The 24526-nt window shown below is 39.4% G+C and overlaps 2 protein-coding genes across 2 annotated transcripts; one reads left to right on the top strand and one right to left on the bottom strand.

Annotated features, from left to right (window-relative positions):
* Positions 1-2705: 2705 nt before the first annotated feature.
* Positions 2706-7151, top strand: LOC131370031 (tetraspanin-8-like). The gene is made up of 9 exons (XM_058417060.1): positions 2706-2854; positions 3002-3058; positions 3826-3939; positions 4416-4490; positions 4612-4698; positions 4838-4951; positions 5053-5100; positions 5204-5287; positions 6416-7151. Exons 1-9 carry the CDS (start codon positions 2795-2797, stop codon positions 6536-6538), a joined length of 762 nt encoding a protein of 253 aa, XP_058273043.1. The 5' UTR covers positions 2706-2794; the 3' UTR covers positions 6539-7151.
* Positions 7152-12729: 5578 nt separating this feature from the next.
* Positions 12730-23609, bottom strand: rab21 (RAB21, member RAS oncogene family). Its single transcript, XM_058417062.1, has 7 exons — positions 23227-23609; positions 18816-18875; positions 17541-17648; positions 16357-16420; positions 13834-13888; positions 13539-13627; positions 12730-13147 (listed from the first exon to the last, which is right to left on the bottom strand). Exons 1-7 carry the CDS (start codon positions 23365-23367, stop codon positions 13005-13007), a joined length of 660 nt encoding a protein of 219 aa, XP_058273045.1. The 5' UTR covers positions 23368-23609; the 3' UTR covers positions 12730-13004.
* Between the last annotated feature and the right edge of the window lie 917 nt (positions 23610-24526).

Genomic DNA, 24526 nt, shown 5'->3' on the forward strand with positions numbered 1-24526 from the left:
CGTAGTCTGTTGTAGCCTGTGTCTGTGGGCGAAAAAAGACCGAATACGTTGTGGGAACAGACATGCAAAAAGAAGGAAAGAACAGAATGCATCTGAGGAATATTATTTCAGTTAACTTTATTTGATCGACATTGAATTCCTGGGTATTCCATGAGGTTTTCCCCAAAGTTGGTGGTTGGACTTCCATATTTCTCACTCACAGGATCCGAAACTCTCATGTCATGTAGCACAAGAAAGTGTTGAGCTCATGTTGTAGCATTAGGCATGTTTTGTCCGCAATCACTCAGGAAATATATGAGATAGATTTTGAAACTTGCAGTATATGTCCAGTTCAGAGCTCCTGTGTCCACTCTAGCCACTGATTCCTGTTCTTGACAGAAGTGAAAGAAGACCTCGGTCTTCCACGGTCTTCTGCCTCTGCAGTCGTCTGTCATCCTCGAGGTTCGATGTTTTGCACATTCAGAGGTGTTTTTCTGCTCATGGTTGGTATACAGAGTGATTATGTCAGGTACATGAACCTGTCTGCTGTCTAAGTGTCCTCCCACAAAGCAGCACTACATCCTGTATGAACTCGAAAAAACCAAAAATACTCCAGTCTACTTTTTAAAAGATAAAGAATACGTAACATCAAAAGTGCACACCTTTAATACTAATACTTTAAAGTATTCTAAATGTTTTATTTGAGCAACCGTGTATAACTAATCTCTTAAAATTGTACTTCAGCTATTTTTAAATGTGTATCTTAAACACATTAGTTGTGCTTCTTTAAGTTTTATTTTTATTTAAGCAAATTTATTAACAGACAACTGTGTGTACCGACACACACATTACATGTACTTCAGGGCTACTTATACCTCAAGTTATATACATTTAATTATTTTTAACCTATATTTCAGTATCACTAAGTATACATGAATGTAAATGTAATAAATGTAAGAGCATCTGATCAAACAGGAATTTCTAAGTACAACCTTCAGCCGTAAACTCTGAGCTCTAATTTCCCTGAGCTGAGTTATAACTTGCGCAGAGATTAAACCCAGGTCTTCTGCAAGACGCCAACAATGTCTACATGAGATCCGTTTCAGGATCTCATGTAGACAGGAACAGTTTATGCTGTAATTCAGTCAACTTTAGAACGTACTCTTTAGCATACTGCGACCCTTTTAATACGCAACCTTGCTACTTGTTTTCAAAGTTGTGGGTGTCTATTGTCTACCACACAAGATCTCTTGAAAGGAAATAAATCATTTCCTCAAGTCAGTGAAGCAAAGTGGTGGCTTACTGGTTCACATGCTTGCTTAGTATATAAAGTGTTTTGGGTTAGGTGTCTGTCCCCATTTTCTTTCTCCCTCTTTAAACTCCAGTTTCCTCCCGCGGCCCAAAGATGTGCGTGATATACTGATTAGCATATTTAAATTACTATAGTGTGTTTGTGTGTTGTTGTGTTGGATGTTTGTGATGGGTCCATTGTGGCCCTTGCCTTGCTGTGTAAGATAAGTGAAACAGGATATGGATGGATGGATGTTTAATAAAGCAGGAAGCCACTGGCGCTATCAAATGATCACAGTCACCCAGTTTAGTGTGCTGAATAATGGCTGTGTAGTGTGTTGTGTATTGTACTGATGTTTTTAGTTTTTATTTAAATACACTTCATCAATGGATATTTTTCTGGTATAATACTAAAAGACTAAACCTAGAGCAAAACATTTTAAAAATATGTAAAAAATTCTTTCACAGTTGTGTTGATATGAATATACTTTTACAGTACACTTGTGTGGATAAATGGCTGTGTGCTTCCTTACAGGACTCAGGACAAAAAAATAAATAAATACATATTTTGAATAACACAGTACATTTTGGTGTATTTCCTAAAATAATATGAAATGAAAAATATTTCATATTATAAATTTTTATATCGGTTTCATACTTCAGTATATTATTCGTGCACTTGTGTATGCTTCGACAGACTCCGATGTGTGAGGAACCCTCAGCACTTTCTGATATCCTCACACCAGCCCGGGTGACACTAACAAACTCACTGAGATCTCATTTATTCCCCCATTTTCTAATGTTTGAGGATGTGAACATTAAGTGAAGCTCTGGATTTTTTTTCCCCTTGCCACCTGCCACCACATGATCGGCTGTTTGGATAGTAGCATGCATAACAAGCATAACTTGCTTGACTGTTAGGTGTTCCTGTTCAAGTGGCTGCTCAGTGCATAATAAACAGGATTAAAACATTATAACATTTGTGTGTATATATATATATATATATATATATATGGTTATGTACTACAGTATATGGCCAGGTGTACTGTATGCAGACACCTGAGCATCACACCTATGTGCTCCTTCCTCTAACTGTTACCACAATGCTTAAAGCAGACACTAGAATGCCTCTGCATGCAGAGTTTTATTTCACTGAAACTGTATGCTACGTGATCTGTAGCATGTTGTGGTGTACTGCAGTGATGTATAAAGGGAAAACTCTCTCATGCTGGTGGTTTTTTATCTTGTCAGAGCGCTCATACTTTTTTTGTTTTCAGTCCCTTTGGTATGTGAATCTCTTGATCTTCTGTGAAGCTGTCATGCATATTTATATTTTTTTTTTTTGTTCTCCCACTACTTCCTATTACTAGTTTACAGTAAGTTGAGCTCTTCGCTCCTCCCCTCAAGTCCATCTTCACAAATCCAGCTGTTTGCGTAACTGCACTGAGCTGCTTTGACACTATATAAGCCTGAGGCTTCACTCTGAGGAGCTTGGTACTTTTCCACAAGAGCATTTGCAAAAAACATGGCGAAAATCAATCCGTGTTTCAAGAAGACCTTCATCTTCTTTAATGCCCTTTTTGCGGTATGTTTAATGCTTTATTTAAAGATTCTTTTTATTTCCACGTCGCTTGTGAGATTCGGTTTGGAAACAAATGTTTAGCTTTTATCTTATTTTTGGTGCTTTTAAATGCCTAGTTTATTTATCTGTCACATTCCTGTTTAATTTTAGATCTTTGGCATTGTAATTTTCGCCCTTGCTGTGATTGGGCAACAGTTTGCTGAGGAGGTGAGGACATCTTCACATTGACAAATTGATAAAACTTTTTTTTTTTTTTCTCATGTACGGTATGAATACTACTCAGTCAAGAAGTCAACAGGATGTTAATGTTAGTTAGATATTCATGAATAGGGTGATCACTTGTGCACAAGTGGGACATGTTTTTACTAACAAGCATTCAGATCAAGACATCTGTATAAGCCGTTTTATTTGTACGCTTCAGAATGTAAATGTAAATAGAAGTCTGCACTGCAAATTTCTAATACTAAAATCTGAATTTTAAGTAAAATTGTGAGAGAAAAAACTATTTAAGCATTTAATCATGGCTTTCTCAGTGTCAGGAATTCAAGTTCCGAATGTGAAAGTTTAATTCCATTAGTAAAAAAAATCCTGTAATGTAATGTAATTTACATACAACACTGAATTGTGAGGTGATTTATTAATATACATACATACATATATATATATATATAGAGAGAGAGAGAGAGAGAGAGAGAGAAAGAGAGAGAGAGAGAGAGAGAGAGAGAGAGATGACATAAAAAATTCTATAATTTCATGTCATTTCACTTGTCTGGTAGTAAAAATAAAATTATAGAATATAAATCTTAAATTTCAATTCTTATAAGCAACAACAGCACTAGCAGAGTTAGTTTGTTGTTCGACTTTTATCATTTTAAAGCTTGCTGTAGAAACAATGCAGTCATTAACACCAGCTGATTTTTCTTCCTATGTTCTAAGACATCTCTTGTGCTCTTTTGGGATTTTTTTTTTTTCAGGAGCATGGCAAGTCCGGAGTAATAGTTCTGTATGTGGCCGGTACCCTGATGTTCCTTTTCTCTGTCTTGGGAGTTTATGGCGCATACAAAGAGAGCAAGTGGGCCCTTATTGTGGTGAGTGTGGAGGCAGAATGGAAAGTGAAAGTTTGGAAACCACAGTCACCTTTTGTTCTGTATTCATGCTCCACTATGAGTAGCTCAGAATAAACCTTCCTCCAGGGAAGAATCCGAGTTTTTGGCATATAACTTTACAGGACATGAAATGACGCCACACATGAAGCTTTCCAACTCTTTCTCAGAGTTAAAGCATTTGAAGTGCTCAGTATCGAAGAGCAGTTGAAGTCAAATCAAGAGCTCTGTGATGTTCCAGCGGTGAAAATCACAACCCACATTACCAAAGTATCACGATTGTTGTGTTATTAGTCTGACTGTTCGACCATAACTGTGTGATTTATTTCAAGTGTATTACTGTCTAAATCATGAGGCATATTTGACAAGAAATCTTGAACCACAAACCCGTGTTAAAGCTCTCAGAAGAACACGGCTTTAGAGTGCCGAGCGTCTTTCTGATGTCGTTTTCTCTCTTGCAGTTTTTCTCCATCATGTGTTTGGCGACTGGTGGCATGTTGCGTGTTGCCATTCCTTTGGCAACTCAACGCGCACAGGTATTACATCTTAACAGTAAATAACTGGTTTATTTCTAATAGCAATAACGATGAGAATAACCTAGTCGTTGATTATTCCCCATGAGTAACTGCTTCCTGTTTTTCTTTTTTCTTTCCTCAGCTCCGTTCAGAAGTCCAATATTACTTACAATCCTCATCGGCTATGACTACAGATATGAAGCATGCATTAAACTCCATACAACCGCATGTAAATGAATTGTCCATCCATCCATTCCTCCTTTCTGTACACTATAGCTTTAACTTCATTTTATCAGGATGCTGCATTTTACTTGGGTTCATGGAATTACGACTGTACTGAAATATATTTCTCGTCCTGCTTTAATTAGCTCAAGTGCTGTGGACTCGGTCATGGATACCAGGACTGGCAGGGGGATGTTCCTGCGTCATGTAACTGTGACAATTCCTATAGTAGTGAGTGTAAGACTGTTAACATAAAGAAGGTACAACTTATATTCCTATTTCAGTCCTTGTTTTTCATCCTATTTCACCACACAGTGCATGATAATGTTTATTTTCTTTCTTTTTTTTTATGTTCAAACAGGACATTTGGTACAAGAGTGAAAGTGAGACCCGAAAGGTGTGGTCCAAGGTGCGACATGTTTTCCCAGTTTCTCCTGTACACATCACCTGTTCTTTTTATTTATATGAATTGATTCTGACTCTCTTTTTTTTTTTTCCTTATCTGATTTTAGCCATGTGGGAATCTGTTTGTTGAATATTTTGACAAAATCATGAACTTCTCGTTGGGACTGTTATTCACCTTCGCAGTTCTGGCTGTAAGTACATTTCATAATCATCCTTTATCAAGAATCCAGGAGGGAAAAATGCTGGTACAAATAACGCTACAGGGAATGGTGTGCCTTTATTCACTCCAGGGGTTGCGTTGTAGCACATTTTAGAGGAATTGCAACTAGAAACGATGCCCAGCTGGACTGAATTAGAACAAGAATTGCACTGAAAATGTGCAACCATGGGAAAGTACAGATTGCGTAATTGGTTTTTTTTATTAACGTATGAATGATCGACTCATGAAGCAACCACAAGTTTAAGAGAAATGAAAGTGAATTCCAGGGACTTTCCAGGTTTACCTAACACAAGCAAGTCTGCCTATGATATGCTTCTTGTGTGCCATTATCATAACTTGTTTAACAAGATGTTTAACCGACTCCTGTCACTTACCACATACCCCGATCACTGTAGCCATGCCAGGACTGTTGAAACGGCACACGCAATGCTTACTGTTTCAATGTAGAAGAGTTGGCTCTGTCTGAGGACCCGGGATCATCTTGTTTATTACGTCAAAGTGAAAATACAATATTTACATCAATATCTGACCGTCTACAACAGAGGATGAAGAAATACAATCTCACTGTATGTTTCCACTTGATATTATAGTATATTACATGTACAGTTATTTTTATTTATTTATTTTCTTATGAAAACAATGAGCAAATAATAAAAAAAAAAAAAAATATGACAATGATCAACAAAACAACCACACAAAAAATAAATACAGACAATAATACAAACATATTATACAAAATGAAAGAATGGAATTATAAAATATATCACACCTCCAGCGTCCTGGGTTCGAGTCTCGCTCCCGCTCACTGTGTGTGTGGAGTTTACAGGTTCTCCCCGTGCTTGGTGGGTTTCCTCCCACAGTCCAAAGACATGCTTGTAGGCTGATTGGAGTCTCTAAATTGCCTTGTGTGTGTGTGTGTGTGTGTGTGTGTGTGTGCCCTGTGATGGGCTGGTGCTCCATCCAAGATGTATCCTGCATTGATGCCTGAGATATTTGTTTGTCACAATTGACCAGATTTATGAGATCAGGATTGTCTTCACTTACCCACAGAATTTCCTAAAAGTCTTCTCTCTCTCTCTCTCTCTCTCTCTCGCTGTAGATTCTTGGAGGTCTGATGTCTCTTATGATGATCATCACTATCAGCAGTCCTACTGTCAGTCAGATGCCGGGTTTCCCTCTTTCATACCAGCCACCAAAATACTCCGAGGTGGTCGGTTATTAACCGGTTGGGTTTAGCTGGTTGAGCTTCATTTGATCCAAAATATGACCCAGATTTTATACTCCTGTTGTACATTTTTTTTTGTTGTTTTTTTTTAGTCAGCATTTCTTACTATGTTGGGCAGCATGTCAACAGGATTGGAGGGAAAAAAGAATCTTGCTTTATGATATATTCATGAAAAGGCTTAGAAAAAGATTGCATTCAAATAATTTTTTTTTACTTTTTTAAAACACGTTAAAATAATAATAATAATAAATTAAAAAAAAAATCTCTTCCGTGTCACCAGATCTTTCTGTCGTTATGTCTTGCACACTTTCCATTTTTTCCATAAACATGTTTTATATCTACTCTATTAGCGTCTAATAAAAAAAAACTTCATTTGGCGTTTTATTATTCAGAAAGGGACAATATTTCTGATCAACATGTCATAAAGGCCCTTCTCCAAGCTGCCTGAAACCACATATCATGTTTGCTTTTATTTTCATAATAGTCCTCCCATAAAGAGAGGTTTTTATTGTTCGTTTGTTCAATATAGTAATTATTTTTCTGCTTTAGAATTGTTTTATTTTTTGCTCAGTAAAAAAAAATAAATAATAAAAAAAACATAAAAACTCTATCATGAGTGCAGTGTAATAATATTTTCTGTGCAATTCTCTGTTACTCCAGTGGAGGAAGACAAAGAGCTGTCTAACGTTCTCTATCACCCACACACACACACACACACACACACACACACACACACACACAATCCTACTCTTAAAATAAAAGCAGTTAAAACAGACTGATCTTTACATATATCAGTTCACCCTCCCTCTCCTGCCTAAAGCCACATATCAACACTTCAACTCTCTCCCTCATCGAAACCTCTCAGATCCTCTTCTTTTTCACACAGCTGATGTACCAGATATCATTTTGACATCTGGAACCCGGAAGAGTGATATATTATATAAAGATTCGTTTCTCCAGCCAACTCACACAAGATGATAAACAGATTAAGAGGAAACGCTGTTTCTGACAAGCTACAAGCTGTATATCAATGTTTCAATTAGTACAAATATAATGAATAAACCGAAACGTTGATATTAACCATATTAACTGTGGATCGTTCGGGTTACAGCGTCCGATGTGCAAGTTAAACCTTAAAGCAGTTTAGTTTCATTTCATCATAAATTCTAGTTTTGCAGTAAATTTTGTACTAGCACTGAAAATGCATTTGCTAATTTAGCAATGAGCCAAAAGCAATATATTAAGGAATATATAATTAGCGGCCACCTGTTCATGTGGTCACTCGTGCAATTATCCAATCAGCTGATCGTGTGACTTGACTTCATTTAGATGCACAGAAATCACATGGCATAAAGGAGGGGAAAAAAAAAATCCCGTGGGAAACAGGCATGTGAGCGGAAACGCCTCGTTGCTGAAAGAGGTCAGAGGACAGTGGTTACACTCTTTACAACAATATTCTTGTCGAAAACAGCGCACCGGATGCTAACTTTGTGACATCACAAGTCTCTTCGAATGCTTGTGATTAAGTCTGTGGAATGTGTCTTTTTAAAACCAAACGTGTTTTGATTGTAAAGGTTTGGATTCTAAACTGCGATCACTGCCTGCTATTTGATTCTTACACCACACCATTCATTATTATAATGCGGTAATGAATGCTAACATGACATTTTGTCATACATTACAGCATTAAAATAATAGTACTAAAATATATGAAAAATAATGCACACCTTCCTCAGAGTAGATCCTACCACTGTGGAATAAAATATACTCATATCTGAAATAAATGTACAGCTGATGATAGGTTTATGTAAATAAGTCTCTTTATTAAACACTCGTGTCTCAAGTGTAAGACACAAAACAGGAGTTTCTTGTTGGTTTCACACAGTCACATTGTATCTGTATACCTAATTTATTGTTGTACTCCGATCAAAGGGTGCAGGTTATTTGGTAGTACCTCAAGTACTAAAGGCTACAGCAGGGGGCGGAGCTTTTTCTTTCAAAGCCCCACAGTTATGGAACAGCCTTCCAATTAGTGTTGGGGATTCAGACACAGTCTCAGTGTTTAAGTCTAGGCTGAAGACACATTTGTTTAGTCAAGCTTTTAATGTATAGTTTTCTTAGGTAAAGGAGCAGATCTGGAAGGTCTTAAGAATCATACTTAATATCTTTCTCTTTCTCTCTCTGTCTTTCTCTGTCAGGAATAGATACCTCCTCTTTGATCAGTACAGTCACTCAGCATGTTGATTGTCTGAAAAAACAATTCGTCCGTTATTTCAGTGATGATTTCAGCTTGTTTGCTTGGGTCAGAGACCCCTTTAGCTGCCCAGGAAAAGATCTATCAATTGACATGGAGGAGCAGTTAGTTGAATTAAAGAGCGACACCAGACTGAGACATCTCTATAGCTCCTGCTCTCTGCCTTCGTTTTGGTTGATGACTGAATATCCTCAGCTGTCTGACGCAGCAGTTAAATCACTGCTTCCATTTGCATCAACTTATTTGTGCGAGTCGGGGTTTTCAAAACTGACGGCAATAAAAAATAAATACCGGAATGGCCCGCAGGTGGATGACCTCAGGCTTGCGCTGTCCAACATTGAACCACGCTTCTTTGTAAAAATAAGCAAGCGCAGGTTTCCCACTAATTCGCAGTAGCATGGTTAGTGAAACGCACCCAAGTTCCAGTTTGCATATTACATCACATTACATTACATATAATTAGTTTTATATTATTTAGAAATATTTTAGATAAATTAAGGGTGTGTTCCACTATTGTCCTTGTATATGTTTTAAAAGCAAAAAAAGAGACAAAAAAAAAACTATCTATCGATCTATAATGGGGGGGGGTGCCACATTATAGGACAGGTATGGGGGGGCTTCAGTTGCAAAAGTTTGAGAACCACTGCTCTAAAGGTTTCTCTTCCTCATATCATCCCAGAGAGTTTTTCCTTGCCACCGTCGCCACAGGCATGGTCATTAGGGATAAAATAGTTTAATAATTTAATCATTTATTATTTTTTCTAGTTATTTATTTAGATATTTTCCCCCTCCCCTTTCTCCGTTTCTCTTCTTTTGTAAAGCTGCTTTGAGACAATGTTCATTGTAAAAGGCGCTATACAAAATAAATTGAATTGAATTGAAATAAATTGAATTGTAACGGCTGATAAACTGATAACAGCTGAATCTCCAGGTGCAACTTTACTCTTATATCTTCAAGTTCAATCTCACAAGTGATTGCAGCACGATGGCCAATTGATGAGTTTACAAACCTAGGAACAAACACACCACGAGGAAGAAACTGAGATTATGTAGCATCAATTCTGAATATGAAGGAAGAGATAGAGAGATGCTCTGGTCAGATGGACAGGAGGGATAGATAGGAGTGGACAGAGCCACTTGGAGACTTTCACACCGTCACAGATCTGCCATTTCATCTGTCAGCTTGTGACAGCAAGGAAATAGTGTCTATTATGAACTTAGAAACTACAGTCACCTAATAGTTCCTCATGGGCCGTTGATTGCTGTTACATATCATGTTCATATCATCCCAGGGAGTTTTTCCTTGCCACCGTCACAGCAGGCTTTTATCCGTAATGGCCCATTACGGATAAAATAGTTTAATAATTTAATATAATAATTTCTTTCTCCTTTCTCTACTTTTGTATAGCTGCTTTGAGACAATGTCCATTGTAAAAGGCGCAATACAAATAAAATTTTAGGTTTTATTAGTTTAGTTTATTCTCAGTAGACAACTTTTGTTCATGATCACCAACATTTGGTGCGCTGATGTCATAGTGAGTCCCTCCCACACATTTAGGCATATAACATGCTGTGTAGTTTATTATTTTAAAAAAATCTTCAATGTAAGGTAGACTTGTTGAAATCATATAAACGCTAGCAACAAAGTCTCTGTGTTGAAAGTTATATGGTGAAACACGGTAGACACCAGCGCTAAGCTTTTATGGTGAATTTCCCCTTTTTCCATATGTATTTTGACCACAAAACAATGCCGTCACTTTATTTCCTGTGTGAACCACACAGTAAAAATAAGACTCGCAGCCAAAATCACTGCTGTGCTGCTGCCTCGGCATGACGTGTGAACGCTCTAACCTGTTAACCTGGGCCCTGAAAACATATGTACTGCTTGTGGTCTGCTTACATGTCCAGTGTGAAACAGGTTTAAGGTGGACACACTACAATAATGGGGTGGATTTAAGGTGGATCCGGTACAACAGTGCAATATTTAAAGAATATTATTCTCCACTTGATCTGAGCACATTATTTAATAATTTAGAGTACTGAATGTACAGAATCTACCACTTTATCACTGAATTTATTGTCATTTTTTTGTGCTGCCTAGAACAATCATATATGTTGATAGTTTGCTACTGAGTAAGAGCTATTTATCTCTTATATTTCTGACACTGTGCCTGGGTAAGAGAGAGCAGCACAAGAGTTTCAGTGCTTTAAGCACTGATATACACTGTTTACACACAACAGTAAACACTGATCATCACTTGAAGGTCACACAGTGCGTTGTTCCCGAGTACTGCTCCTGACCAAATACATCCATTTATGGCCATATTTATATGTTTACCTGTTTTATAATTATTACTTAGTAATGTCACCATGTCACCAAGAGCTCACTTCACCTGGGATGTGGAAGAACAGGAGACTCACGGCTCAAATATCTGCAGGAACGCTGTGATCCCATCATGTCAACATCTTAAAACAGTCTTCAACACCATACCATGAAAGACCGAGAAACTGGTGTTGGGAGGAAGCTTGATGTCCTTTCCAGTAGTATATAGGTGTATATTCTAACATGGTAGAAACTTCTGAGTAACTTTTTTTTGTTGTTGTTTTAATAATATCTTTAAATAACAACCATGCGTTGGACACCTATGGGCTGATTTTTTTGTTTTATAATTATTCCATTACAAAAACAATGACAGAAGCAGTTAAATAATAAAAAATAAACTTCCAAAAGTGTGCTTTCACCCATAATTGTTATTCTTCACTTTACAATCATTTAATTATTATTATACACTACACCAATAGCCACTTGGAAAAATGTTCAGACTCCCAAAAATCATTCAAAGGCTTAAAAAAAAAAAACACACAAAACCCTCACACACACACACACACACACACACACACACACACACACACACACACACACACATTCTGTGTTTCCAAAGGCAACACAACCACTCACATCCTTTCCTTTCTCCATTCAACTTAATTCAATTCATATTCAGGAAACACTCACATTTCAGGATCATTATACAATACAGGAGGAACTAAGTGCTCTGTAGTTCTGAAACACTTCCATTAGTTCAGGATAACCGTCGTTATCAAATGGCACTAATTCAGAAAGAAAGAAAAATTCGAACAGTTTTAGTCTTGGCTTAATAGATTTAGATTATGGAGTTCAGACCATATCACTCAAAATGTCTAAAGGAGGTTATTAAAGATCCTCACAAATCTGCTGCTTTCATAGAAAACTATCCTGATGTCTTGCATTGAAATGCAAATGAGTATAAGGTGGGGGGGGGGAGGCTTGTATTGAAGGCTTGAATGCGTTCACAATCCACACGTTTTAGCATCATATCTTTTTTTTTTCCTTTCTACTTTATTCTCATGCATTTTTGCCCTCCTTTCTTGCAGCCTGACCATTTGCATGGACGCCGCGGAAGTACTGAATACTTTTGCAAGTGGCTAGCTGTATGAGTTCCCAAAAAAGTTGTAAAAGCAGATAAAATATTAATATATGATACATGTGTATTTTGTTTGGTTGTACATACAAGTCCAAAAACAACTAGAGAGCAAGTTTAATAAAATGTCTGATTAGCGATGAATTCAGGAGGTGAGGTCAGGGACAGAAAGACAGAAAGTGGGACGGGGGACAGAGAGAGAGAGAGAGAGAGAGAGAGAGAGAGAGACAGAAGAGGGGTTGGGGACAGAAAGACAGAAGCTCACTAATTACCACAAGTACAGAGGAGTTCAGGGTTCAGTGTGCATGTTTAAGTTATTAAATAATGGGTGCTTCCTTAAAGCTTCTAACTAAAAGAAAATTTTTTTGTTTTCATGGAAATCAACCCAACATGTACAACGGCAACATCAACAACACGGGAAAAAAAGCTTGGAAAATCAGATCTTAGTGCGTGTTCAAATATTCAGAAAGAGCGCATGTGTATGTGAGAGAGAGAGAGAGAGAGAGACAGACTAAGAGAGAGAGACAGAGAGAGAGAGAGAGAGACAGACTAAGAGAGAGAGACAGAGAGAGAGAGACAGAGAGAGAGACAGAGCGAGAGAGATCAGGTTACCACAGTTAACAAGTAACTGATGAGATCCATTAGATGCTGTATTTCAATTTTGCAGTCAACAGCAAAACAAATCACTGCTGCAGCCATCAGTGTTACAGAGCTAGAGAGAGAGAGAGAGAGAGAGCGAGGGGGTGGAGTCCTAGCCTGATGAACAGCACCCTCCAGCTGCAGTAGCGGCTTGTGGTTCATCATCGATGATCTGAACGCCTCTTCGTCCTGTGCTTATGTGGCTCGTCCCGTTCCCCTTAGATCTCTCCTCCACCTGCGCGGTCTCCATCATTCCTGTACATACAAACACAGTACAGCATTCAGAATTAGAGAGAAATCCCACAACACCTTAGGACCAGTGTGTGAAATATGGGGTAGATGCAAATCTGTCAGGAAGGACGTGTGAAAAACAAATCTCTTGTGCAAATGCCGATACAAAGAATTTAATTTCGTGTTTGAGCTCCAAAAAACCAAATGATGATGAATTAAAAAAGTTACTTTTCCAGAGGAGACAGAATGCAGGCCTCATTGAGCTTAAAACGCTCAGAGTGTACAAAGAGGATTTTAATGTCAAACTGTCCACTTTATACTGCGGCCTTGGTGAACGTACTGTTCTACACGCTGACGTCTCACACGGACGGAGACGATACGCCGCATCAGGAAGTGAAGCAGCCTGGACACTTACTTTTACACAGGTCGAGGAACAGCTCTTCGATTCCTTTGTTTAATTTAGCTGATGTGTGATAGTGTTTTGCCCCAACTGACTCTGCGTACCTGCGAAAGAGAGAGATTTTAAAGAGCAGTCTAATAATTTATAAATATGATTTATAGTGCCAGCAGCCTTGTCTTTCTTTAGATTTACAAGACCATTGAGTTTTATATGTGGATGCAGCTGGTTCTGTGTGTGTTTGTGTGAAGCAGGTTTCTTATTCAGGTTAAATTTTTCAGTCTAATATACACAACAGAAAGCATATACATACGCCTCGGCCTCTTCCACTGAAACATGTCTCTCTTTTTCCAGATCAATTTTATTACCTATGAGGAGAAACAAGAAAATCAGGAGAGTCTTTATTACACTCACAGGGACGTAAAACTTCTCCATTATTTTATTAGAAGGGCAATAAATTTTAAATTCAGTATGGAGTGTCCCAAATGACCTACTGCACACTACACGCATACACTAATGCACTCTTGTGTCTAGTCTTGGATTTGTCTTCTAAGCGGAAGTCGATGAGAACGTTGAAAAATAAATCATATAACGTGTCGTCAGGCTTCTTGAATTTTTTTTCCTCGTCCCGTGTCCAAAATTCCACACTGGGTTTATTTGGACGAATCGTCCTGGTTCTGCTTCTTCTTGGACTTTTCAGTGTGAACACACGTCTCACTATTATTTCGACACAATGACACAGAACAGTGCAGTATGCGACGCACCCTGAGCCTTAGGTGTCTGCTTTTCATTGAATAAAACATTCAAGCGCACTAAACTGAAACATCATGACAATATTTTTGTGAGACCCAGTCAGATTTTTAACGCTGTATTATAATATGGTATCTACACAGTACATGGTTAAGCCATGAGCAGTGTGATTCACACTGGGGGAGGAGGTGGTGTGTCTTATTCGCATGTCGTTATTGCTGTGAGGGTTGCAGCTCTCTCTGTAGCGCTCGGTGTTTTTTGAGTCCTGTTCTCCATTACCAAATGTGGAAGTTCATGAATCAGTGAGAAAAGGCTGTGTGATTGAGAGTTAAAAAGAGAAGTGTGGGTTTTCTTTTTGTAGCCTAGATGAACAGGAAGCTACTTGTTTAGAGGAGGGAGTGTGGGCTTGATCAAGGTGAAGTGTTTATTACGCAGTATTTTAGCTGCCCTTTACGCCGTCTGCTGAAGGTGTTGTTCAATCCGAGAGTCTCGCAACGAACATCGTATCCTTACAGCCCACTCGCAGAGATCACATCTGGCAAAGAACATCATCATAAAGATGTCTAAAACCTTCCTAGCTAAATGTGTCAGCGGGAAACTTAGCACTGCTGTGTGAGTGTCAGTGCTCACGCACTCATTTGTGGATCTTCTGTACATCTGGAGGATTAAAAGGATTAAAAGTGACATCCACTAGATGGCACATCAGAGCCAAAACATCTGTCCATCAGGTTTCCAGGTGTTAGTGATGTCATGCAGATAGATGAGCTCTGTTTCTCTTTTAACTTTTGTTGTCTGTCACATATACTTGTCACAGTTAAATTCTTTCTTTGCATATCCCTTCCATGGGGGTTGGGGTCAGAGTGCAGGGTCAGCCATGATGCAGCACCCCTGGAGCTCTTGGGGGTCTTGCTCAAGGGCCCAACGGTGGCAGCTTAGCTGTGCTTGAACCCCGATCTTCCAGTCAACGACCCAGCGCCTTAACCACGTGAGCTACCACCGCCCCTGTATTCTTCTGTAACCGCCCGCAGTCATCGTGATTGTTGTCATGATCCGTGTCTCAAATTAAAAACCCTCACTTTATACTGAAAAATATTCACTGATCTGGAAACTCCAGAAGATTGCTTCTCATAACACCCTTTAGTGCTCAATAACAGTCTAGAGTAATACATAAGTGTGTGAACTGAGACGATATTTTGTTTATTAGATTGGAGACATAGTGTTAGGTGTTGCTATATGCACACATTTCTGAGGAACTGCACAAGTGGCACAACAAACAACCACAGGATGCACACACAGACCATCTTGTGTAGGTGTACTTAACAGCAGAAAGTCTTAAGTGTGAAGAGGGACTAGACGAGTGAAGGAAATTTGTGATGCAACTTGCAGAGGCTTTTGTGCTTTTTTTGTGGAAAACTACTTGATAATTGCAAACTCCTCTCGAGTTTACTTGATCGTGCATTATGTACTTTCTCTGATCGCAAAATTGTGAAATCTTGGAGAGACTGAAATGCTACGGGTGCTTGTTTTGATCACACAGAGGTTGATTATCTGAATTTCTTAATGCAACTCTCGTTTCTGTCGTTGTGGAGCAGTTATAAACATAGACATAAGTGAAGGTCTGAACTGGGATGAAATCTTTAAACGCCATTCTTTCATTTTTCACAGATTTTAAACGGTGTCACTTGTTTGAGCTGCCTGAAAAAGTTCAGAAAACGTGAATATTTGGACCACATGAAGAGGTTTCTGAAGGCGACCGCACGTAATACAACGGGAATAAATCATCAGATTTGTGTTTGCGGCTCTGCCTCACAGATCAGCAGCCCTCATGGAGCCCTGGGGGATTAAACCTCTGGAGATGTGTGTGAACGTTTGTGCCGGAGACGATGACTTGACGGAGTGAGACGGATTGTGGGAAAAGCCTGTGAGGTCTCGGTCACATGAGAGGGAGTAACGTGACATCACGTGACGGCGTGCGGCAGTGTTCACGTGCTCAGAAATCTTCAACAGTCTGCACAGTGCAGTACAGCAGACTCTTTCTTTAATAACAACAGTGAAGAGTTTATACAGTAAAGACGACGTCACTTACCTACTATACATAAACAGATTTCGTTTCCCAACATTTTCCTCAACTCTTTCACCCAGTTTTTCACCTGACGAATATAAGAGAGACAAAAGCAGTCGTATAAGTAATGATCACATGACAGGAAATTCCTTTGTTTTTCCTTGTCCACAATAAACGAAGTTCAATTTGAGTCTCTGTAACTATATTCACCCACTGGATGTAAAACACACCACAAATTCTTAGAAAGAGTAACTCATGTTCACATGAGTAATATCTGCATTTGTAATCATTCATGTACTGGAATGAGAAACACTGGAACGGCGATGTCCCAGGATGCATCACGTTTCCTAATCGTTTCCTTTGATTGTTGCTTGATTTTCCTACAGCGTTTTTTCTCAGAAAGTGTGATGCAGCTTGTTGAGTGTTTTGTGCTGGAGTTTTCTTGATTTGGTGAAACTGCAGGCACAAGATTCTTCTTTAAATCTCCCAGCAGTGAAGACACATATGTAATGACTTTCTATGACAGCTGTACTCATGTTCCTCACACGTGAATGGAAGAGAGATTTGTCTGAATCTCATGACAAAGTCAGGACTCTGTATAAAACTTGATGGGTCTCTAATGAAGGAAGGATTAGTCTACAAAACAAACGCTTGCTCTCTTCAAGTAGTGAAGATCCTGTATGTCAGTCAATTGGACTGGAAGCACTTAAACGTCTTTTTACTCAGCAGCAGTGATAAAAAAAAAAAATGACACTGCTTAATTTTCTGAACATTCATAATATAATATTTTATCATATGTTTGTCTGTAAAGTCAGGTCACCATCCTGCTTCTGGTTCAGATTGAAGATGATCGTAAAAAAAACCCAATCAATTCACTGAATCCACAAACTGAGAGAACTGATTAATGCATTCTGAAATTTATTCCTCAACCCAGGAAATGATTATGGGTGTGCGTGTGGGTGACAGTTCTGGAAACAAGAAATCAATATCCAGTAAGTGACATTTTGGACACAATATGACCAAAGGTTCTGTTTTCTGTTAGCAGAAATGAATCTAAAGTTTCCATACATACAGGGAAATCCAAACATTTTCATACCTCTTTTATATTATCTATATATATTTTTATATGACGTCTGGTCAGCGGAGGTGTGATAAAAATGCCCGGTGTTGATTTGAACATCTTTCTGCTCTTACAAAGAGAAGCTTACCTTCTGGAAGGAGTCTTCATCGGTGATGTCGTAGACTAAAATGGCTCCGTTGGAGTCTCTGTAGTAGATCGGGCCGAGAGCGTGAAACCGTTCCTGTCCGGCTGTGTCCTGCAGGTTTCACAAGAAAGGTCACTTAAAGGTTAAAGTGTCTTGTGACTGCTGTGAGTAATATTACGGAGGGAGGCGACTAATGGAGCATGTTGTGGAATACAATGATGACATCGGCTAAAACACACACGCAGGTTACTTTACTTCCTGAACGGGTGCAGACCCGAGTACGGGCCGCGTTCACATTCATGGGAATCACGGCACAGTTTCTCGGGTTCGGTACCACACTACGCTTCCCGGGCCACATGACAGATTTAACATTATCAACCTCAAACTGTCATCTGATCAATACTCATCATACGAACTGTGCTGTTTCAGACTGAACTGCAGTGTGAAAGCCTCCTCAGGAAAAGCAAAGGAGCAGGGATTTTCACAAACACTGAACAAAGGACTAGAGAAACACCTGACTGTTAACTTAAATATATATAAATACACAGTATATATTCAGTAAATGTACACTATATTGCCAAAAGTTTTGGGACACCCCTCCAAATCATTGAATTCAGGTGTTGTTTTTCAGGGGCTGAGCTTGGTCCCTTAGTTCCAGTGAAAGGAACTCTTAATGCTTCAGCATACATGTATGGGAACTTATGACCATTCCACTAGAAGCGCATTTGTGAGGTCAGGCTCTGATGTTGGACGAGAAGGTCTGGCTCACAGTCTCCGCTCTAATACATCCCAAACATGTTCTATAAGGTTGAGGTCAGGACTCTGTGCAGGTCAGTCAAGTTCCTCCACACCAAACTCACTCATCCATGTCTTTATGGACCTTGCTTTGGTCACTGATGTACAGTCATGTTGGAACAGGAAGGGGTCATCCCCAAACTGTTCCCACAAAGTTGGGAGCATGAAATTGTCCAGAATGTCTTGGTATGAAGCTGAAGCATTAAGAGTTCCTTTCACTGGAACTAAGGGGCCGAGCCCAACCCCTGAACTCAATGATTTGGAGGGGTGTCCCAAAACTTTTGGCAACATAGTGTATATTGAATTCATCAGCTGGCTCGGAAACATGAAAACTTCTCCGTCAAAAGCGTGAGAGATAAAATCAGTTAAAAAAAAAAACTTTTAAAATAAGACCTAATTAACATGAAAGCTGTAAAATGGCAGGATATTAAATGTGCAAAAATTCGCTCATGTGTGAAAGACACTGTTTAAACCCAGACTTACCCAGATAGCCAGATTGACTCTCTTCCCTGTGATGTTGAGCTTCTTTGTAAGGAACGAAGCCTAAAAACCAAAACAGGAAAGATAGAAGGTCTCATGTTAATAACATTAATATTCAGTATTAGTGTATTAAAGCACAGAAGCCAGAAGAGATCATTGTGTTGTCTCAAACATCACGATTTAAAATACCAACGTCATGATATTTCAGTTTTTTATATGCATTAGGAGCTCGACCTCACGCTAGGCGGCAACAGAACCCGATGGTTCAAAATTTACACTGATCACAAGGTAGCGTTATGGAGCATGCATCGATCACATGACACCAGAAGCCTTGCTTCATGTCGCCTGTGCGGACTTGGAAAAAATAATACTGAGACGATCTGGAGATCAACACTTCAATATAGATCCATAGGCTGGTCATCTGGAGACTGGTCATCTAGCTATCCTTTACATTGTATACATACACAAGCACTCCGGTTTCCACCGTGGCTGACTCGAGCGCAGTCTGAAATGCGTGTTAAAGTCGATACCTGATGTGCCTCGCACTCGCTTCTAAATACGATGTTGTGTGTTGTTCTGCAGAGGCGTAACCACAATCTCATTTCAGTGGGATGAGAAAATATATGAAATATTGATTTCCTCATCTGTAGAGTTAAATCGGTTAAAAGTGTGTTTGCTCATGCTTGTGTATCTCAGCTGACCGTCACACAGCAGCAGAAGTGGTGAAGACACTAAAGTGTTGCTTTATCCGTTTAAAGCACAAAAATGAACGCTAATCTGAAGTAAAAATTACGGCGTGGGGCGAACACCAAGCCTGCAGACTTCTTACATTCGCACCGTGCAAAAAAAATAATGATGAAATGATTATGTGCATAGTCTAGCTATCTGAAGGTAGTTGCTGTACTGCTGTATATACCTGCATGCTGGTATTTCCTGAGGCTGGCTTGACTGTGGTCAGAAACGCTGGTTAAATTCAACCGATGTGTGCTGTGCTTGATGTAAATCACGCTGTGTGTTTACTGACAATGAGGAAATTATACTACATAACATCATAGGGTTTTTTCCCCTCATCTGTACAGTTAAAATAGTAAGTTTAACATGCTTGTGCATTTAAATAACAGACGGACGTCAGACAGCAGTAGATTGTATTAGATGACACTAATTTATAATCACAAGGCACAGTCTACCATCTAATAAACTACACATATTGATAACATCATCATCTCGGTCATTAACAATAACAAAGATTACAATAACATGTTAATAAACAGGAGAAAGTACTTTCTTATAATACTGATATTGAAGTGGTTCCATTTTTTTTTTGCCTGTACAAAATAAATGTATTAAAATTGGAAGTGAGCATCATCTGGTGAAGCCTGTATAGGAATAGGGTTAGTTTTGCGTCATGGCTGTAGTGTATCACTTCACGCCTAATTATAAGCATGAAAGAAATTGTGCTGGTTCAAATAAATATATGAAATCAATTAAAACTCAATCAGTTTCCTGCCTGCGTTGATGGAAAACACACAAATTGGTAGATAAACAGGATATGAACCATACGAACAGGAACTATAATTTATTCTGCTTTAGGCCGCAGGCTGCTGTTGGACTTTATGCCACTGAAAAATCAGATTCGTTTTCAGTAGATCTCTAGTTCTAATTTCCTTATCAGGTCAATAGTAACAGCACGTTCGCAGTGACCTGCATGTCCAACCCTCTCTATAATCCAAGCCTAATAAAATATTGATAAAGAAAATGGTGTGTGGTGAAAGTGTGTATCAGGAGACGTTTAGTAAACAGCTCTGCAAGGCGTCTCGGCTCCTAGCGCTCTGTAGATCTTGTAAAGTTTTCAGTCATGGGAAAGTCTTCAGGACAGAGGACTTTGCACTTTCTGCTTTTTCTGTAACATGATAAAATGTGTGTGTGTGTGTGTGTGTGTGTGTGTGTTTTACTTATTAACTTCAAAAGAAGCTGGATAGAGAAGAACTGCTCATAATGCAGTTGTAAGATCCCAAGTGATAAGTGGAACAAACTTGTCTCCAGGATGTTCCACAACATTCACTGTAACTACATATGCTTGTTGTTTAAACAATGACGTATCATTTGTTAACAAATAAAAAATTGTAACTGGTATGATGTAGGTTATGGACACTTTTCCTATTACAGCGCAATGTGTTTTAGTTGTAACTTAATTCTGTTTCCACTTCTGACCCAAATCCTGTCACCTGTGTGTGTTTAAATACTAAGGAAACACTGAAGATGCCCTTGTATCTTTATAAATTCCCTGAACATTTCAAAATGCTTTGGTTGCTCTATGATTTCTGTACGCATCTCATTAGACACGGTTTGCGAACAGTAGAGGCCTGGAGCTAATTTGTCAATTATTCCACTCAAGCAGATGCTACACAAACATGTCCAAGCCTCTTGTTAACTATTACAGTATGTCACATTTTGTTGCTGTGAACCTGGGTATGTGTTATTCCATAACTGCTTATGGCTCAAAGGTGTGAGAAATGCCTATTAATACCCGCAGACTTTGCTTTAGTGACCCCGCCACTAGTAAATCGATTCATTTCCTTTATTAAAAATGTAATTATTGATCATCACAACGTTAATGGACACCTCTGACGTGTGAGGAGTATGAGTGGGAGATCATCAGAGATTTCAATACGATGGCATCTCCAAGGGGGTTTTACACAGTTTCAGTGGTGTCATTGTGTTCGGGACAGCAGGAAGGCGCGCTGCCAAAAGGCCGAACTGGACACAGCAGACTGAGTTCACTATGAAGTGGAACAATGTCAAGTGGGAGCCGTTGGTGGAAGGTACTGGAAGGTGCTGATGCCACCAATGAACATCATGAACATCATATTGAGCTTTATGAAACAAGACGTCTTTGCTAAGCTATCCGAGACAAAAGACAAAGCCGAGGTCCTTGACAGACTACAGATAAAGAAGTGCAAGGAATTCCTCAAGAAGACTATTATGAAGGAGAAGCAAAAATCTTTGCACAGGAGTTCGATGCATCCTGTTCAATCACCGAGCTGAAAACTATGCAGCGCTCAGTGACACCCTGCTGAAGAGCTCCAGCACACAGAGCTGCAGGATGTCTCTCAGAGTCAATATCCTTGATGCTCCTCTGGATACATTAAAGAAGAACATGTGAGCGTACTGAGAGGAGTGAGACGAGCACTTCCACTGTGATATACCGGAGTTAAACAGCTCGAGCGAGGACAATATAACCAGAACACGATGGGAGACGACGTTTGGAGGATGCTTCGTGAAAGCCAATTACTATATAATCGTAAATCTCAACAAAAAACTACTGACTTCTAATTCTTTAGAGGGTCATTTCTGTCTACCTTTACTATAAAGACAAATCGCTTAGATGTTTTTCTGGCTTTATGTGAACGAAAAAGATGCATATTTGCCCGTTTTCTTAAAATTCTCTGCTCAAAGTGAAATAGAGTTACACATTGTGATCTACATCCTCTTCTTCACCTAATAATGAACAGGTCATTAACATGCATCAGGTCAGCACCTCGTACCCGTAACCTGTGCATGATTCACAAATGAAGAGCATCCTCATCCCCATGCTTACTTATCTGACATCCTGAGCAAATTATGATCAAATGAAGGACAGTGTAAAATATTTCGTACTTATGAACAGATCTGCTTGTATCTGTCCAAAGCTACACAGTGGACAGTCGAGATTGGCGTTAGTGTTTAGACGAGCTGGTCAGTAGGTAATAATAATAATAATAATAATAATAATAATAATAATAAGTGTACATGAGCGTATCACGTGTAAGAAAGGCATTATATCATGTCCTCTGTTTAAACGTGTGCTGATGTTTGTTGTCTAAAGTGTGTATTGTGGATGGAGTGAATCTCTCTCTCTCTCTCTCTGCATTAGCACTGTGTATCATTATGTAAGGATGATTATCTCAGTTTACTGTAGAAACATTTCGAGTAAATCGAAACAAACCTAGAGGAAACACTCCTGTGTGTGTGTGTGTGTGTGTGTGTGTGTGTACCAGGCAAGTTCCTCTAAAATAGACAGCCAGAGACAAATGGCCTGGAATGATAAAGCGCTGATTTTTTTTTTTCTTTCACAAAATTTATCACCAAAAAACATACACCATAATAATTCCTACCCATAAAAAGCCTTCTTTTCTTCTTCTAAATGAGAAAAAAATGACTGGGTAAATCAGCAGGGTGTTATCTGTCAACCCCAAGCCAGTTAGCTAAGCATAAACAACAGCTACGCCTGACGGTGCGCCCTAGCGCACTAGCGCACTGAGCAGTGAGTACGGACACACAGGTGGCCGCGTTACACACTTACACACTACGCAGTAGGCTAGTGCGCTGCCTCAGAAAACACACAGCCTGTTTAGCCAAGAGCGCTAAGCTTTACCTGGAGGGTCGTGATGTGTTTGTCGTTGAACTTGTTTTCACAATAACGCAGGACCAGTGAGGTCTTTCCCACGCAGCCTTCCCCTAACAACACCACCTTGAAGGAGTATGTTCTGTGAGCTGTACTGCCGCCAGCCGCCATGGTGGAGAGGAGGAGGTCTCCTTCTTCAACTTCAGCAAAGAAAGTAAAACCGAGCGCGCGTCTCCTGATTGCCTCACATTAGATATCTATATTCGGGTGGTATGAAATTGGAAAGAAGAGGGGGAGAGGCGGCGGGGTGAAACTCCCCGAGTGAGCGAGTAAAAAAAAAAAAAAAAAAAAAGAGGAGAGAAAATAATATTTCCGCCTCTGTGAGTCTGTGTTGCTGAGCCAGTCTAATGGCGCCCTCTGCTACGTCACACTCCGGAGTCATATGACAGACAGGCAGGGGAGATGCTAATGCTAACGCTAACGCTATTGCTGCTGCTCCGTGCGCGTGACGTCAAACTCGTGTTTTCTGACTTTTCTGTCAGAATTAAAGTTCGGATTATTTACGTATTTACATAAGCACAACCACATGAAGTTAGAAAAATCTATAACTTTATAAGCGTAATGACTTTACTGTGAGGCCAAATCAACACAACCTGACGTGTGATTTTAACCCCTTCGGTGTTGTGGGTTTTATTTCTCTTACACCACAGCAACTTGTTTTTGTTTTGTTTTTGCCACAATTACAAATTTACAGCCGTTTATAAATGCTGTTCTCGCTGACTTTATAGCAATCAATTAATTAGTCATTTCCACACCCATGGACACCTGCCCTTTACACCCGGGTGTGCTTGTTGAAGCAAATGTCCATACCAGATTTATTCCCCCTGAGTTTGCGGTTATAATGCGCTCCAATCTTCTCTCCTGTGAAGTCTTTGCACTAGAAGTTGGAGCGTGTGTGTGTGGGGATTAGTGATCATTCAGCTACAAGAGTATTAGTGAGATCAGACACTGATGTTGTGAGAGTGAGGAGGTCTGGGGTTCAGTCAGTGTTCCAGTTCATCCTAAAGGTGTTCAGTGGGGTTGAGTCAGAGTCAGGGCTCTGTGCCGGACACTCCAGTTCTTCCACTCCAACCTTAACACACCATGTCTTCATGGAGCTCAGGGGCTTTGTGCACAGGGGCATTGTCATGCTGGAACAGGGTTCGAGTCTCTTAGATCCAGGTGAAGAGAACTTATAATGCTACAGCATACAGAGACATTATACAGTTGTGAGCTCCAAAGTTTGTGAGAACAGCTTGGAGTAGAAGCACATATGGGTGTGATGGTCAGG

This window comes from Hemibagrus wyckioides, linkage group LG19 (assembly GCF_019097595.1).
Source record: "Hemibagrus wyckioides isolate EC202008001 linkage group LG19, SWU_Hwy_1.0, whole genome shotgun sequence".
In the NCBI taxonomy this organism is placed as follows: domain Eukaryota; kingdom Metazoa; phylum Chordata; class Actinopteri; order Siluriformes; family Bagridae; genus Hemibagrus; species Hemibagrus wyckioides.